Consider the following 17,368-nt stretch of genomic DNA (forward strand, 5'->3'; position numbering starts at 1 on the left):
GGACTGCAAAAAAGGTGAAATTATTCCTTTTTACATTACAGGATTACATAGTTATGCTTAAAAAAGAGATTAATTTACAGATAAGTTGTTGTGTCTGAATATATATATGTATACACACACACACACACACATACATATACTATCATGATTATAGAATAGATTTAAAAAGCCGCCATAGGACTGCTAAATAATAGAATAGATGAGTGTAACATTAAAAATATGGTTACGTCTCCCATTCTTTTTTATTATGTTTGTTTCACATTTCTCTTTCTTTTTTCTCTTCCATCCTTTGTGAATTAGTCAGCAGCCACGCCACTCCCTCCTGCCTAGCAATTGCTGGTCCCTTTCCACTCCTTGCCTCCCTTTCTCCATCTCACAACCTCTCGAATCCTTTTATTTTTGCAGCCTTCCTTTTTTAGCTTAATATCACTGTTGGAAGGTACAAACTTAGCAGAATGCATACCCTTCATATATTAACTTAGATCTTCTCTTCTCCTTTTATTCTGCAACATTTTTCCTTTTGGACGCAACTCTGGGTACTTGCTTCCAATACTGTGGCATTCTTGTAGTGAATCAACAAATCCTTTGGGTCATGCAAATGAAGCATGTAGGATTTGGGAGAAGTGAACTACTTCTCTTTAGTAGTCCTTCTGTTTAGAAACCGGAGGTCTTGGTTTCTCCTTTCCTTCCATTTCAGGGATCTCCGCATTTCAGTCCTTAGTGACTTCACTGATCCTATGAAATCTTTCTCTACCATTTTCTCTACCATTTGCCTCCTAAACTTTCCCATTGTACATCATGATGAATTTGTTTTATTGTCCATTAAACTTCTAGGTTTCTAGGTAGTAGTTTTCTGGGGATACATTTCCAGCTATTATCTTCCTTTCCTCTTGCATTTTCTCAATAGGTTGGGACTTACAAGCTCGCCCATCAGACATGGTCTTGTTCTTTAGAGTTTGTTCGACCGGGAGAATTGAGCTTGTGCCCACAAACTTCATAACATAGCTATGGTCACAGCTCTATAAGAATTTTCCCTACCTGCCACATTTTTGAAGTACCCCAGGGGAATTTTTTTTATTTTTTGAAGAATTCTATCTATATATATACCAGCAAGGTGCCTTGAATTTTCTGAACGTACTTCTAGCTCAAGCTTTTGACCTGCCTCAAATGCCCTTTATGCCCACACAGCCACTTCCTTTCCCCTCCTTTCTTCCTCTTTCCTGGCAAAGTCAGCAATTCCCTTGGCCTGTGTAACCTCCTATTGCTCCTCCAGGCCACGGATGACGAGTCCAGCATCAGCGAAGTGACTAATAGCATCTCCGAGGAAATGGCCGAGGTGGCAGGAGGACCTGGGCGGTTCCACAAAGGTAGTTGATCCAGGAAATTATTTTGGTGGGTTTGTTTGCAGAGGGAAAGAGCTACACAATGAATGAAAGGTGGGGACCTAGAAGAGGGACAAAAACCATAGGCCTTCGGTACCAAACCTTAGGGAGTCCCTATTTGTTTGTTTGTTTTGTGGAGTGTCTCCAAATGACCAGGACCATTTCTCCATGATATACGGTAGACCTCCACTTTCAGAGAGGTTGGGATGCAGGACCTCTGCAAAAGTGGAAAAACCATATATATTTTTCTACTCAGAGAACGCCTCTCTTGGAATCTAGAGAAGACCTAGAAATTCCTAGAGAGCTTCCTTGTAAGAAGCTCTAGGTTCTCCAGCAGGACTCTATACTCACCTTCTGGCTCCTATTATCCTACTACATAGGGCAGTCAGCAAGGTGATCAATGCACAGTGGGATAGTAGTTGTTTGTGTACCTCCCCACAGGTCCAGCCATTGTCCACTGTTTTGGGGAACCTGCAGAAACAATGCTGAGTCTGCCAGTGCCTCTCCCTTTGTACCTCCCTGGGCCAGGACCTGGGATAACGCGCCGAAACTGTTTGCCGGTTTCTCATGTCAACGCCAGTGACGTCAGTGTGTGGAACATCCTTCGCAACAACATTGGCAAGGATCTTTCTAAAGTGTCCATGCCGGTACAGCTGAATGAGCCTCTCAACACCTTGCAGCGGCTTTGTGAGGAACTAGAGTACAGCGCCCTGTTGGATGCAGCCAGCCGCACACTGGATCCCTGTGAAAGATTGGTATGTGACCTTCTTACTGCTTCCTTACCTGTTGTTAGAATAGGAGTTATAGTGGTCAGACAAAAATGCCCTTTCTACATATTTCTTTGGCAAGCTGGTCTTACCATTAGGTAAAGTAAGGTGACAAGAGTGGAGAGGGCAGTAATAGAATAAGAGTGGCAGTTTGCATGGACTCCTGGCTGATTTGATCTGTTGTGTGTCCCACGTAATCATGCTGCCTATGATCCAGGAATATGCACCCTGTCCTCTTCCAGATGTCTTGGTCTGAAACTCCCATAAGCACCATTCAACTTAGGAAGTGGTCAGGGAATTTAGAAGTTGTAGTGCAAAACATAAGGAAGGTACTCGGTGACCTCTCCCACCTGGCACCTTCAGAGATTGAACCTGTGACTGTCCACATCCAGAGTATAAATACTAACATCCTCCCTATGGAGTTAAAATGTGTCTTTTGCTGTTTCTTTCTATGCCCACTCTTTTCTGAGGGCAAGCCCATTCAAGTGGAGGAACTGGTGGAGTTTTGTTTTGTTTGGAGGATGTGGTTCAGCATCCTAGATGGCGCTTTTACAGTTTGGATCAAAACCAAAGTAGATTCAATTCCTCCATTGACATGGAGATCACCAGCTGGATTGAGTATTTCCTGATGTTGCTGTCTATGGAAGATGGTATGACTAGTCTAGCAGAGCATAGGACCTCCTGCACACTACAGAATGATAGCACTGTGATTCCAATTGAACTGTTGTGTTTACTTCTTATAAAACGTTAGGATTTGTAGTTTGATGTGGCATTAGAACTCTCTCATACAGAGTTCACCCCCCCCCCCTCCAAAAAAACCCTACACATCACAGGTTTTAATAAGATGTTGCCATGGGTGTTAGTGTAATCATCGGTAGTGCACATGCTAGTAACCTCAAGGTTGGACTTCTCCAATTCATTTTACATTGAGCTACGTTTGAACTTTGGAAACTCCAGTTGGTTCAAAATACAGCAGCCAGATTGGTTACAGGAACATCTAGGAGCATATTACACCTATCCTAATGGCTGCCAATTAGTGTTGACTTTGACCTTTAAAGCCCTACATGGTTTGGGTCCAGGTTATCTTCAGGATCACCTTCTGCCATACAATCTGCCCAGAACACTTAGGTCCTCCGGGGGAGTCTGCTCCAGTCTTCCAGAACCCGACTGGTGACCTTCTCATTAGTTGCCCCAAGACTCTGGAATATGACCTGTTGGTAGAGCTCCGACAGCTAGATCAGCAGTCAAGAGTTTAAAAACCATCTCTTTATTTATTTACAGTATTTATATTCCGCCCTTCTCACTCCGAAGGGGACTCAGGGCAGAGCACAATGCACACATACACGACAAACATGAAGTTTTTAGACATAAAAGACAGACAGATAGACTTATTTCGGTATTTTTCAACTTGGGTGCCTAATGGCAATGCTTGATTCCAGTCACATGGGGGTGCTGTTGCTTCATCTACTATGATGCTGAGCCCCTTTGATTCTAGTATTTCCTCCTTGTTCTTTGATCACCAGCATTTTTATGGTGTCGTAAAATACCTCCCTGCTTTAAGCGATACCTAATTTCTCTACTCACAGCTCAGCTGTTTTCAAACTGCTTTGGTGGACAGTAAGCTAGGTTTTACAGTCGGGTGCTCAATCCAACCTGGACTTCGAACTTATCACCTTCTGGTTGGCAGTAATCTATTGCTGTTGGCAATTAACCATCTGTTCTACAACCCAGAAAACACATCTCTTTGGACAGGCCTACCCAGACAGTTTTTAACTATGAATCTTAAACTCATGTCCTTTGTTTGATGTCTGTTTTGTGTATTTAATATGTATTTTATAGAAATGTAGTTTTAATGTGTGTATATTTATTGAATTTTTGCTATGTTCGTGTTTTTAAATTGTGTTGTAACCTGAGGGTAAGAAATAAAATTATTATTATTATTATTATTATTATTATTATTGTGTCAGAATTGGCTTTTGGTTTATATGTAAATGCTTATGTTGATTTATTGTTTATTTTTTGTTATGTGATTTATATTAATTGTATTGCTTTGATTGTTTTGTTATTGCTTTTGTTTATTGATGTACTGTGGGCTTGGCCTCATGTAAGCCACACCGAGTCCCTTGGAGAGATGGTAGTGGAGTACAAATAAATTATTATTATTATTATTATTATTATTATTATTACTACTACTACTACTACTTTCTGGCTTCCTGTGAGTCTGTCTACATTTCTTGCAGCCACTTCCTAACATCATTTTTTCTCTGTGTTTGCTGCACAGATCTGCATGGCTGCCTTTGCCGTATCTGCTTACGCTTCTACCTACTTCCGTGCTGGGAGCAAGCCATTCAACCCTGTCCTAGGAGAAACGTATGAGTGTGTGCGGCCAGACAAAGGTTTTCGATTTGTCAGTGAACAGGTAAAAAAAATCTGCAAGTGTGTTTGATACAGGACAGGAAGAAAGAGCAGGACACATGAGAGCAGTCTTTGGATATTGCAATAGGCATTGCGCAGATGCTCAAAGAAAACTGTTCTATGATGTATCTGAGCTCAGAGAGAAAACCAGTGGGTGGGAATCAACAAGGGAGCAGATTTCTGTCAAAGATTAGGAGAAATATTCTAAGTATACCATCTATACTCATATATAAGTAGTGGGCAGGTTTTGGAGCTAAAGCTATGGATTTTGTAAGACCAGCGCCACCTCAAAGGCCCAACAGCCCCTGACTACCACTGCCATTTTTCTCCCAAGGCATTCAGAAAGGTGAGAAGAGAGAGTAGAGAGGGATGGACTAAGGTTTCACCTTTTGCCTCTCTAACTCAGAGAAGGGGATGAGCTAAAGTACAGTACTTGAACTGATCTATTGATAAGTCCACTCAGTTTTTTGTAGTTTATTTTTTGACAAAAAAAATGAGTATACAGCCAGTTCCCAAGTTACAAACATTTGACTTATAAACAACTATAGCTAAGAACAGGAGTGAGACAAGAAGAAGTGAGAGAAATCTACCCTTAGGAAGTGAAATTCATCCTGAAAAAGTTATTGTGGGGAAAAGATGTCTCAACTGAAGCTTTATCACCAATCCTTGTTTCCATAACAAGCCAATTTTTTTCAAAATCCAGGGCTAATGTCCCTGTGGTGTTTGTTTTGCAGTCTGTGCTCCTGTTCAGAAGATTTCATCCCACTTTTTGTCCCTGTGATAATAGGATTTTGAAAAATGTGTGTGTGTGTGTGTGGCAGGAGTTACACTTAAAAATGTACCTGTTCTGGCTTACATACAAATTCTATTTAAGAACAGACCTACATACCTCTTGTTTGTAACTTGGGGACTGCCTGTATCAAGTAATTGCTGTTTGATCAATGGAATAATTTTTCTGCCTGGGCTTTCCACCAGTGGAGATTTTCAAGTGTTGAGATAGTTGTAACATTGCCATCTTGGCAAGGCTGGAGGTTTATTACTGTTTTTCTTGCCCCCCCCCCCCCAATTGCAGGTGTGCCACCATCCTCCTGTCTCTGCCTGCCATGCAGAGTCTGACAACTTTGTTTTCTGGCAAGGTGAGGTTTCAAGGTAAAATCAAGGACATGGCTGGACAGAGGGGACGACAACAGTGGGGAGAGTGTGGGCTTGGCTTTGTGAGTCAAAAATGTCCTTCATCTAGTTAATTATGATTCTAGAACATTTTTCAACTATGGTACTCAGCTCTTGAAGATAAAAAATATATATTTTCTAAGCATGTATGAAATGCTTTTCTTGTACCAGTGAAACAATCCCTTACATTTTTACATTTTAGGGGATTGTGCTTCTATGTCAGAATAGTCACAGACTAACAACAACTGTTCTGTTAGTTTTTAAATCACACCTCGTAAACCATGCCTTTGCGTTCAGCATGGCGGAACAACTTGTAATATTCAGTAGGTTGGATTGCAACTCCAATCATTCCCTGCCAGAATAGGTATCAGTGGGGCTGCTGGAAGCTGCATTCCAATAACATTTGGAGAGCCCCTAAAACTAATTAGCATGACCTCCCTTCTTTCTTCTCTCTTTGTTTAGACATGAAGTGGAAGAATAAGTTCTGGGGCAAATCCCTAGAGATCATCCCTGTGGGTACAGTGAATGTCCACCTTCCCAGGTGAGTTGCCAGTCCTAGTTCCTGTTCTTTCTCAACCCTGTAGAGTCCTCCAACAAAGCCCTCCTCCAAAAAAACCCTCTTTGCTCCCCTACTTAGCTCTCTTTCTCTCAACATAAGGTTTGGGGATCACTATGAATGGAACAAGGTGACCTCCTGCATCCATAACATCTTGAGTGGCCAACGCTGGATTGAGCATTATGGTGAAGTGCTGATTCGCAACACAAGAGACAGCACCTACCATTGCAAACTCACCTTCTGCAAGGTACATTTGAGCCTATGGTACTTTATCTGTGTTCTTGGCATATCCATGCTCCTCTTTTCTTGTTCTTACCCCACCCTCTGGTATCATTATCCCAGGCCTCTTCCTCCACTCCTCTTTTAAAATTGTTCTACCTGAATTTGAACATACAAGTCTGCCTTGTAGCAAGATCTAAAGCTTGGCCATAACGTGCCACAAGTAATAATGTTACTTCCAACACATTATACTTTGTGATAAGAAGAGCCACACTCCCAGATCCAAAAAAAAAATCCTATGATAAGTTCAACTTAGGGTCAACATAATTTGGAAATGACTTGAAGGCACACAGCAAGAACAACAATGTTCTGTTTTCCCTGGATTAGCATTATTGCCAACACATTATTTTTGAGTAGTATCTTCTCGTTACTCCAAAAATTGCTTGTTTTTGGTTTTTTTATAGGGGGGTTATTTGGCCATGTTCAAAAGTATTTTTCATGATGTAGTGGTTAGGGTGCTGAGCTAGGACTTGGGAGAGATCAAGGAAATGGAAAACCAATTGGTTACTTTGGACAAGTCTTCCTCTCTGCTTTAGAGAAGGCAATGGCAGGCCTCCTTTGATTAAGTCTTTCCAGGAAAACCCTATGAAAGGATCACCAAAAGTTGCAGTTAGCTTGAATGCACATAACAACTTTTTTTCCTAAAAGCTCCTCAGCACACAAGTCATATTTTGATAGCACATGACACACAAAACAATACAAGTGTTAATGCTCTGTCTTTTTAAAAGTGGTAGCTAGTGCTAATATCTTAGGGTTTTTGGAATTTCCCCCTGTCTTCAATTTCTCTCCCTCCTTTCACCCTTGATTCAATTCCTGCTTGATTTTATGAAGCCATTCTCTCTGCCCTTATCCCTTCTCCTCTCCAACAGGCAAGGTACTGGGGCTCCGGGGTCAACGAGGTGCAGGGCGCCATTCTCAGCCACAGCGGCAAAGTGATCCACCGGCTTTTCGGGAAGTGGCACGATGGGTTGTACCGCGGTGTGCCCCCTGTCGGCAAGTGCATCTGGAGGCCCAGTAAGGAACTGACCTCACTGAGGAAGTAGGCAGATGGGAAAATACAGCTACCTGTCCTCCTCAAGGGGATGGGCACGATCTCACATCCCATAATGGTTGAGTCTGCTTGAAAGTTTCTATGGCTCTGATCTTTGGATATATTTGTTTTTGTTTGTTGATGTCTTGAAAACACATTGTATAGCCATTGTATGACTGATGTAGTCAAAGGATACGTAAAACAGGAAAATCTGGCATACAGTTCCACCTCCATTCTTAAAAATCATAAAATATATCCAGTTCTGAAGCAACTATGAATGTGACATTTGTGGAACCTTGCTTTCTCATCAGGATTTTATTTTTCCTGTAATACAGTTTTTGATCCTGGGTTATAAATGTAATTTCCTAATTGGTTCTACCATAAAAACATGGGGGAAGTTGATTAAACTGCAAAAACTTTGTTTTTTGCCAGACATCCTAGGATCATAGAATCATAGAATTGGAAGAGACCTCATGGGCCATCCAATCCAAGTCCCTGACAAGAAGCAGGAAAATCGCATCCTGCAGCAAGCACATTTTGCTACAGTTTTTCAATGAAAATCTGATAGTCTCAACCAATGCAACATACTTCGTGGCAGCCACAAAAACAAAGTCTCTGGAGTGTAAAAACTACTTTCAAAGTATGTACTGCACAATTAAACAGGAAATAACACTTTCGAACCAGGAACAGAAAAAAAATCTGAATTTTGTTACATTGTGCAATTTTTTTAAAAAAAGACCATATTCCTAGCTTTCATTATTAATCCTGAAAGCACATGTTTCTCCCCCCCCCCCCTAAAAAGGTGGAAACTAGCAAGCTTATTGATGTCCATATCTTAAAGCAGTGGTTCCCAACCTGTGGTCCATGGACCACCAGTGGTCTGCAAGAACTAAAATATGGTTTTCACCCTCACCATTACCACACTGTTGTAATGAGAGCGACTGGTCTCGCGAAACCCTCTTATAGTGCTGATTAAATTTGGTTTTCTGTGGGTGAACAGATGACGACCACTGGATGGCATATGTTCTGTATCAGAAACTAGAGCTGATGTGGTCTACCCAGTGCAGTTTTCTGAATCAGCATCCCAAATAACCAAACTGAATCTAAAGTTAACCACAAACTAATTCATAACGCTTTTGATACTAATGTTGGAGACTGGTCCCTGATTAAAGTAGTCCTTAGTCAAGTGGTCCCTGGTTAAAAAAAAAAGACTGTGAACCACCATCTTAAAGGCACCAGATTTCTTCTGGTGTCTTTAGTCTATGCCCTAATTAGTACTTCTATGGGAGAGCAACAATAAATGTTAGGTGCTGTAGGCTATATTTCAAAAGAAGGAACTGGTAAAGCCAACTCTGAGTATCCCTTGCCCAAGAAAACCCAATGAAATTCTTGAGGTTGCCATAAATCGACAGGCAACTTAAAATTTGGTCAAGACTGAATGATAGTTTCTCTGATTTAAGGATGAAGATATTGTTTTAATCTTTGTCTGAATCCTTTTTGCATGATGAAAAACCAAACCCACTTGCTTTGGGATGGCTTTGAGGGACTTGAGTAAAAATGACCCTATCTTTCAGGGCCGTAGCCAGAAAAAAAATTCGGGGAGGATTGAAAATTTCGGGGGGGGGGGGTTGAAACCTGCCTCCTAGCTCACGCTGAAGCAAAGAGCACAGCAGGGGGCAGAGCAGCCTTCAATAACCTGCAGCTCCGCCCCTGTCAACCACCTCCACCAAGTCTGGCCTCCTTAATGAGAGCATTCAACACTCCCCCCCCCCCCAACTTGGTTGCTTCACTACATCGGCTATTGCTGCAAGTAATGGATAAATTGTCAATATTTGCTTGAGATAGTGCTTGCAGTTCTGGAGGGACTCTTACTTTTTTGCGTCTCATAGACTTAGCATGGGGATTTGGTTAACTAGTTAAAATTCATGAGTAAACCAGTTTTCTTTTTAACCTGAAAATTTGGGGGGGGGGGAGGTTGAACCCCTAACACCCCCCCCCCCCCCCCCAGCTACAGGCCTGCTATCTTTTCTCGTTCAGTGTTGGATTGTCAAAGGAAATGGTTTACGTTGTTCTCATGTGTTTCTCTGCTTGCATCTCCTTTTTCCAGATCCCATGCCTCGGGATTATGAGAAGAACTATGGCTTCACTCAGTTTGCCTTGGAACTCAATGAGTTAACACCAGAGCTTAAGCGCCTCCTGCCTTCCACAGACACACGGCTGAGGCCTGACCAAAGGTAAAAGCAGAGAAAGTATCAAAGCATTTTGAAAAATCCTACTTTTGTATTGCTAAAGTGTTCAGAGCATATTACAGTGTCCACAATTTCAGTCATAAACTAGAAAAATGAGGAAAATACAAGCGTGGAATCAGGAAAGATGCACACACACACAAAAAAAAAGAATCAGGAAAGACACAGCCAAGGCAAATGACACTTTTCCCATTCATATCATATTTATTGTCTGCAAAGTCCAATAAATATGTATTTTGTATAAACTGAAAGGTCTCCAGCTTCCATATTTCACCTCCACTTTCTCCAGGTACTTAGAAGAGGGAAATGCGCAGGCCGCAGAGTCCCAGAAGCGACGGATTGAACAGTTACAGAGAGACCGGCGGCGGGTGATGGAGGATAATAACATTCTTCATCAGGCACGATTCTTCAGGTATATTCTATGTCTTTTTCTTTGCTTGCCACACACATGGCTCAGTCATACTATCCTTTTCATTTTTATATTAGCATTTCTCCAAGATGTAATCTGCCTTGTAGTGTTGGACTAGGACTTAGGAGAGCTGAGTTCAGATCCACTTTCAGTCATAGAATCATAGAATCATAGAGTTGGAAGAGACCTCATGGGCCATGCAGTCCATCCCCCTACCAAGAAGCAGGAAAATTGCATTCAAAGCAGCCCTGACAGATGGCCGTTCAAAGTTTCTAAAGAAGGAGCCTCCACTACACTCTGGGGCAGAGAGTTCTGAAGGGAACTATTTTTAGATTCTTTTTTTAGATTCACCACATTTGCCTATTGAAATAGTTCCCTTCAGTTCTACTGCTGAACAGCTCTCACAGTCAAGAAGTTCTTCCTTCTTTTTTGAACTTAAGAAACTTTTATTTGAGAAAAAAAAATACAGTTATATAGACATATTGTTCTGGCCCAGCTTACTTGTCTGAACACATTTGCCTCTACGTCCCACCTCATAACCTGAGATCATCCAGGGAGGCTCTGCTCTCGCTTCCACCAACATCGCAAATGCAGCATTAAAACAAAACCATTAAACCATTAAAACACATACAATACATGAGTCATTAAATAAACAGTGTAAAAGCCTTAATTACCAATAAAGTCGTATCCTCATGTAAATTGCCTTTCCAGTCAATTCCCACTAAAGTGCTGATTTATGTCTGTTGACCGAAAGCCTGGTCCCACAACCACGATTTCACTTGCTTCCTGAAAGCCAGGAGGGATGGAGTTGATTGTATCTCGTTTGGAAGTGCGTTCCACAGGCAGGGGGCCACCGCTGAGAAGGCCCTGTCTCTCATCCCCACTCAGATAAGGGAGTAGTCCTTGATAAGAGTTAAGATACAGTACTCACACTGACCTGTGGATAGGTTGACTCAGTTTTTTCAGTTTATTTTTTGAATAAACTTTCTAGGGTATCTAGGATTTTTGTCAAGCATTTCACTATCTTTATCATAAAATGCAAAAGTGTAGCACCATCAAACATGACAATGACGTGTGGTGGAGTGACTTACAGGGAGCGGTCTACCCCCCTGTTTAAGGAGCTCCATTGGCTGCCTTTCATTTTCCGGTCTCAATTCAAGGTGCAGGTTCTTACCTACAAAGCCCTGAACGGTTTGGGACCCACTTACCTGCGTGACCGCATTTCTGTGTACGAACCCACGCGATCTCTTCACTCATCTGGAGAGGCCCTGCTCTTGCTCCCGCCCCCTTCATAGGCATGATTGTTGGGGACGAGGCAGAGAACCTTCTCTATGGTGGCCCCCCAACTCTGGAACTCACTCCCCAAGGATATCAGAGAAGCCCTCACATTGGCAGTCTTTAGGAGGAGCCTGAAAACATGGCTGTTCCAGTGTGCCTTCCCTGAATGAAGGAAACAATGCCCTGCTCTGATTAATTCCCTGCAATTGTCCTCAGAAGCACTTTAACTACACATTGGGTTGGTCTCCCTACATTATCCTTTAAAACCCTCCTGCTTAGATACATCCTAGCTCTGCTCACGCCCAGTGTTTATTTTAAAAAAAAATAATTTATTACATCTGACCCAGCCATAAGGTTTTAAATTTTGTGTGTTATTGTTTATATGTAAGTTATATTAATTGTACTGTTTTATTTGCTTGCTGTTTTGTTTTTATTGATGTGTTGTTGGGCTTGGCCTCATGTAAGCCACCCTGAGTCCCCTTGGGGAGATGGTGGCGGGGTATAAATAAAGTATTGTTGTTGTTGTTGTTGTTGTTGTTATTATTATTATTATTATTATTATTATTATTATGGTGCGCTCTTCTCTTTGCCTGATGTGGAGCATGCGGAGAACACCAACAAAGGACAAATGGCTGCCAAAGAAGAGCAGGCATAGGACATAGATCACAGTGGAATGCTATCACATGCTGTAATAGGTCCAGAAGCTCCACTCGCCCTGTGATTACCTGGGTTGTTAAAGATTTCTCCTTTTCTTCCTGGCAGGCGGCAAGTGGATGCCAATGGCAAGGAATCCTGGGTGAGCAACAGCAGTTACTGGAAACTGAGGGTCGAACCTGGCTTTGGCAACATGGACAGCGCTGTCTTGTGGTAGCCGCTTACATCTGTAGGAGCAGCCGTGCCTTTCTGCCATCTCCCAAAGCGTGGGGGGAGTGGGCCATAGAGGCCCCCTCCCTGACAATTAAGCACAAGAGGACTGAGGCATGCCATCCTGGAATACCAGCACCTCATAAAGTTGCAGGGGGGTGGGATGGGGTGGGGAGGGGAGACTCTCTCTTAGGTGTTTACGCCATGCACTTCCAAAGCAACCCTCTCACATGCCCGCACACTTGAGAAAAGTGGCCACCATCCATGTCTCATTCTCGCACTGCTGCCTGCTGGCCAGGCAGATTACTGGTGGTACCTTGGATTGTCCCACAGTCGCTTTCAGGAAGCACTTTAGCACCACCTGGATCAGAAGAGGCCAAGACAGACATGATGAAGCAAATGAGACTGAAGGACCTGAAGTAACTTGCAAATGAGGGCGAAAAACTCTACTGACTTTCAAACTTTGCTCTTTTTTGCTCATATGACAGCAAGAACCACACATTTGAACAACTATGGGGCATAGGGGTGACTGTTTCTGCAGAGCTGTCTGGAACGTGGGCATTTGGGCTCTTTTTAACTACTTAGCAGTTGCCTTCTAGGGTAGCTGTTGGTCCGTTCCCTTCCCCTGCACCCTTTTTGGGGGTTATTTTTGTACCACTTTCCTTTTCAAAGGAGTTGAACTCTTCTTCAGGTCTCCTTCTGGTTGTTGGTATGAGGTAAGGCCTGACCGTGGTTAGAAATCCTCTCTGTGGGAGCCGATCATATGGTGAACTTTGGTAGCACTCCGAGGAGACGTTGATCTCCTCTTGAGGGAGTTGTTCGCACTTTGACAACAGTTTGGGGTGAAATTCGGTACATTCCAGGGATGGCTGTTAATTGGTGCCTGCATGATACTTCCATTTTTGGCAAAGCTAGGACTTTCTTCAACTAGAGCATATTAAGGCTCATACACCATGAGGGCAAGTAACACTGAACCAGCACTGTGTGTGTTTTTATTTTATTTTATTTGGTCTTGTCTCTGGTCCTTTTCCCCCTTTTGACAAGGATATATGCCTCCCCGTCTCACCACTTTTCCTTCAGAATTTGAAGCAATAATTATAGTTGAGGAATGGGGGAAGAACCCCTGGTATTTCCAACAGTAGTGTATAGGAAAGTGGAATTCACTCTGGTTATTCGTAGCATCAGTCAGAGTCTATCAAAGATAGACATGTCTTGATTGTGATTGAGCTTAAAAGTAAATGGGGGAGAGAGAGAAAAGGGAAAGGAGTGGAGTTAGTGGCCAGATGAACAAAATATATAAGCATGAGTTAGGAGAAAGAATTTCTCTCTGGGAGCCCTTCCACACAGCCCTGTATCCCAGAATATCAAGGCAGAAAATCCCACAATATCTGCTTTAAACTGGGTTATCTGAGTCCACACTCAGAAAACAACAACAACAAAACTTTATTTATATACCATGCTATCTCCCCAATGGGACTCAGAGTGGTTTCAAGTAACATCATCAATACATACAAAAAAACCCAGCATAAACATAAAATTAACCAGACAATATAAGCATAAAAATCACAATAGCACATATATATTTAAAATAATCCTGCCTGTTCAAGGCAATTTAAAAGGCTGGGCCGAGGCTAGTGCAATTTGTAGAGGGCCTGGGAAATTAGGTCGAGTCTATGGCTTGTGACGGTGGTGGGAGCAAAATGAGGGCCTCCTTGGAAGATCTTAAAGTTCGTGCTGGTTCATAGAGCAAGATGTGATTGCGAAGATAATTTGAGATTTTCTGCCTTGATAATCTGGGATATAGGGCTGTGTGGAAGGGCCCTGGGTGTATCTGCCTCGGGTCAGGAAAATCAGTGGGAAATTTTTTGGTTTATTTCTCAGCTATGCCAAAAGGAGAATATAATTCTGAGACACCCAAACACCTGAGTCCTGTTTCAGAAGAAGAAGAATAGCAAAAGTAATCTCTGGTTGTATCTAGAACAGGCCCTCCCATCTTGTGACTCATGACAGACAGCTCACCAGCAATCATCTCTAGGCTGCAAGAAGCTTGACAATCACTGGTGTGTTGAATCTTAGTGTATCAATGGACATTGTTTAGTTTGGGAGGACTGCAGAGCATGCCAGGGTATACATCTAGGGTGGGGTAGGAGGTACCTTGCCTTCCAGATGTCTTGGACTACAAATCCCAGCCAGCATGGCCAATGGTAAGGGATTTGGGGAGTTGTCCAAAACTTCAGGAGGGCCCTTCCCCACCCCTGAATGCAAAGCTATGTTTACACTTATGTTTTCAATTTGTGTGTGTTTATTCTGTTCTTTCACCCATAATTTTATGTGCCCAAGCTACAGTTAGGAAAGTGACCAGAAAGTGCTGTCGAAATATTTTATATAATTCTACAACATCCAGGCACAGATGTATAGCATGCATCATTTAGAGCGCCAAGACCACTGTCCGTGTTCTTCCATGTGGTACATCTGTCCTAAGCTCTCTTGGTGTTAAGAAAATGTGTATCCTTTGTTGAAACATTCCCTACTTTGAATATAAAACTCCAGATCCCACAGCAAGTGTGTCAATGGCCATACTAGCAAAGAGATATGTGGCATTACTTCAAAAAAAAAAATTGCCACAATTTGCTGCCCTACACTTTTTTGTAACAGCACTGGGACAGTTCAATGTAAACACAGTCCTTATAGCAGTGGTTCTCAACCTGTGAGTTCCCAAGTGTTTTGGCCTACAACTCCCAGAAACCCCAGCCAGTTTACCAACTGTTAGGATTTCTGAAGGCGAAAGCATCTGGGGACCCACAGGTTGAGAACCACTGCCTTATAGGTTCCTTGTCTGGGGATACAACTTGTTGGTCATACAACTTTCCTTCTTGTTTTCTTGATCCTTTTACCAAAGTTCTTTAAAGACAAAGTTGGTTCCATGCAACGAATATAAAATATAAAAACATATTACAATCCACCTCACCACTCTGCCCTTGGGTGGATAAATGTTTTGTTTAACTTTTATGTGTATTGACAGACCCTGATACTTAATGTGGATCAGAAGGGATGTGACACCATTGACTGAATGCATGCAAAGCATTGTGGCTTCCTTCCTCACTGAGGATTGTGTTAAACTGCTGCACTTCTTAAGATTCTGCCAGTTGTTTATAAGACTCCAAGTCTGATACTAAGCAGCAGAAGAGGAGATCGGGAAGATTTTCTTTCTGTCAAGATTCCTAGATTGCATTAGGGATCAAGATACTCATTTTTGGTTTGTGGGGTTAAGTTCTGATTCCTTTTTACAAGCCATCTGCTCAAAGTTGCAAAAACACATGCATGGAAGGAAGTACAAGTACTTGTAATTATTTTCTCATCATCTGTGCCCTCCCCCCCCAGTCCTGCTCCCTCCTAAATATCCTACCTAACACACCCCAAAAATCTCCCTGTCATTCTGTCCATCCCTCTGTGTGCTGGGCATCTTTGGTGTTTTGTCTGCCCTGCAACGCAGGTTGGCCTGTTCTCATTTGCCTCACCCGGCTGGTCCGGTCTTGAGTCGCTGCTCTATCATCTATTGTGTCTGTGTTGACTGGCCTCTGTTCTGTCTTGTGTTGTGGCTTGAACAATCCACGGCGTGTCCAATAAAACAGAAATTAAGGTTTCAGAAAATTCACGTTTCTGGCAGCCATACTTTCAACTAATGTATATTCTCATGTGTGCTTTCCTTTCCTATAGTAATTTAATGACAACATGAAGTATTCAGGTCCAAAGTAGATTTGGGAAGATCCAGAATGCTAAAAGTGCATTATTTCAGGAATCCGTTACTCATACAATCACAACAGAGTCTATCTTTGCTCTCTATTAAAGCACACCAACTCCTTTTTTGTTTTTGTTTTTTGTTTTTGTTTGTTTTTTGGACAGATGTAACTACTGTAACTCATCATGATACAATTTGAAATCTGGATTAGTTCAAAGCCAAAAGCAACTTGCTGGCTTATCCTTTGTGAAGATACCACTGGAAACCCTATTGCCTTGAAGCAGGAATGTTGTGTTTTAATTGCCACACTTTACCATGACCTATGCTGGCTAAGGTTCGTTGGAGGTGTACTCCAACAGCTATAGAGAATTCTCTAATTAATTAGTAGTGAAATCAAATGGGTTCTGAATGGACCTTTCTAGCTAATCCAGTAGAAGAGATGGAGGGGGAGGCTGTTACTGAGACAGCCATACTTGAATCTAACTCAGAGTCTGCCAAAGCTGCAGCTCAGTTGAGTGAGAGGAGGGTTAGAAAAAGCAGAGACTCGTGGCCCTGTCACAATTCACAATTATGGCATTATGATTCTATTTCAACTATCATGGCAATATCCTATGTATCCTGGGACTGGCAGCGTAGAGAGGATATTTGGAATTCTCAACCAAAGAGCTCAAGTGCCTTAATTAGACTTCAAATCCCAGAGTTTCATGGGTTGTTGCCATGGCAGTGAAAGTAGAGTTATAGCACTATAATTGTGTAGCACAAGTGGTCACTACCCAAGTTCTCTTTCAATTTATTGGCATTCACCCAAAAGAACGAGAGACCAAAGCCAGCATCTGCATGCTACCTGGAGCCTTAGAAGAACTCACAAAAACCTCACAACTTCTGAGGATGCCTGCCATATATGTGGGTGAAACATCAGTAGAGAATGCTTCTGGAACATGGCCATACAGCCTGGAAATCTCACAGCAATTTAGAAGAACTCTCCATTGTTAAGGAAGCCTCGGTCTGCGAGATGGTCTATTGCAGTGTTTCTCAAACTCTGCTACCCCAGATATTTTGGGACTTCAGCTGGTAAGCTGGCTGGGATTTCTGAGAGCTGAAATCCAAAACACCTGGAGGAGCAGAGTCTGAGAAACACTTCTATTTCCTTTTAAAAATAATGGAGAGTAACTGTGTGTGTACACCAGGAGATGGTGGTTTTTAATGACCCTTTAAATGTTGTTGACCTTCATC

The 17,368-nt window shown here is 42.3% G+C and overlaps 1 protein-coding gene across 2 annotated transcripts in view; it reads left to right on the forward strand.

Moving 5' to 3' along the window:
- OSBPL7 (oxysterol binding protein like 7) overlaps positions 1-16,047 on the forward strand; it is a 57,433-nt gene extending 41,386 nt beyond the window's left edge. For both annotated transcript variants that reach the window (XM_060780902.2, XM_060780903.2), the window contains exons 14-23: positions 1,274-1,367; positions 1,824-2,137; positions 4,431-4,568; positions 5,637-5,700; positions 6,197-6,275; positions 6,393-6,537; positions 7,439-7,583; positions 9,707-9,833; positions 10,135-10,257; positions 12,295-16,047. In XM_060780902.2, coding sequence (XP_060636885.2) covers positions 1,274-1,367; positions 1,824-2,137; positions 4,431-4,568; positions 5,637-5,700; positions 6,197-6,275; positions 6,393-6,537; positions 7,439-7,583; positions 9,707-9,833; positions 10,135-10,257; positions 12,295-12,403 — 1,338 coding nt within the window. In that variant the 3' untranslated portion in view covers positions 12,404-16,047. The remainder of the gene's footprint in view (positions 1-1,273; positions 1,368-1,823; positions 2,138-4,430; positions 4,569-5,636; positions 5,701-6,196; positions 6,276-6,392; positions 6,538-7,438; positions 7,584-9,706; positions 9,834-10,134; positions 10,258-12,294) is intronic.
- Positions 16,048-17,368: the final 1,321 nt, after the last annotated feature.

Source organism: Anolis sagrei, chromosome 6 (assembly GCF_037176765.1).
Source record: "Anolis sagrei isolate rAnoSag1 chromosome 6, rAnoSag1.mat, whole genome shotgun sequence".
Lineage (NCBI taxonomy): Eukaryota > Metazoa > Chordata > Lepidosauria > Squamata > Dactyloidae > Anolis > Anolis sagrei.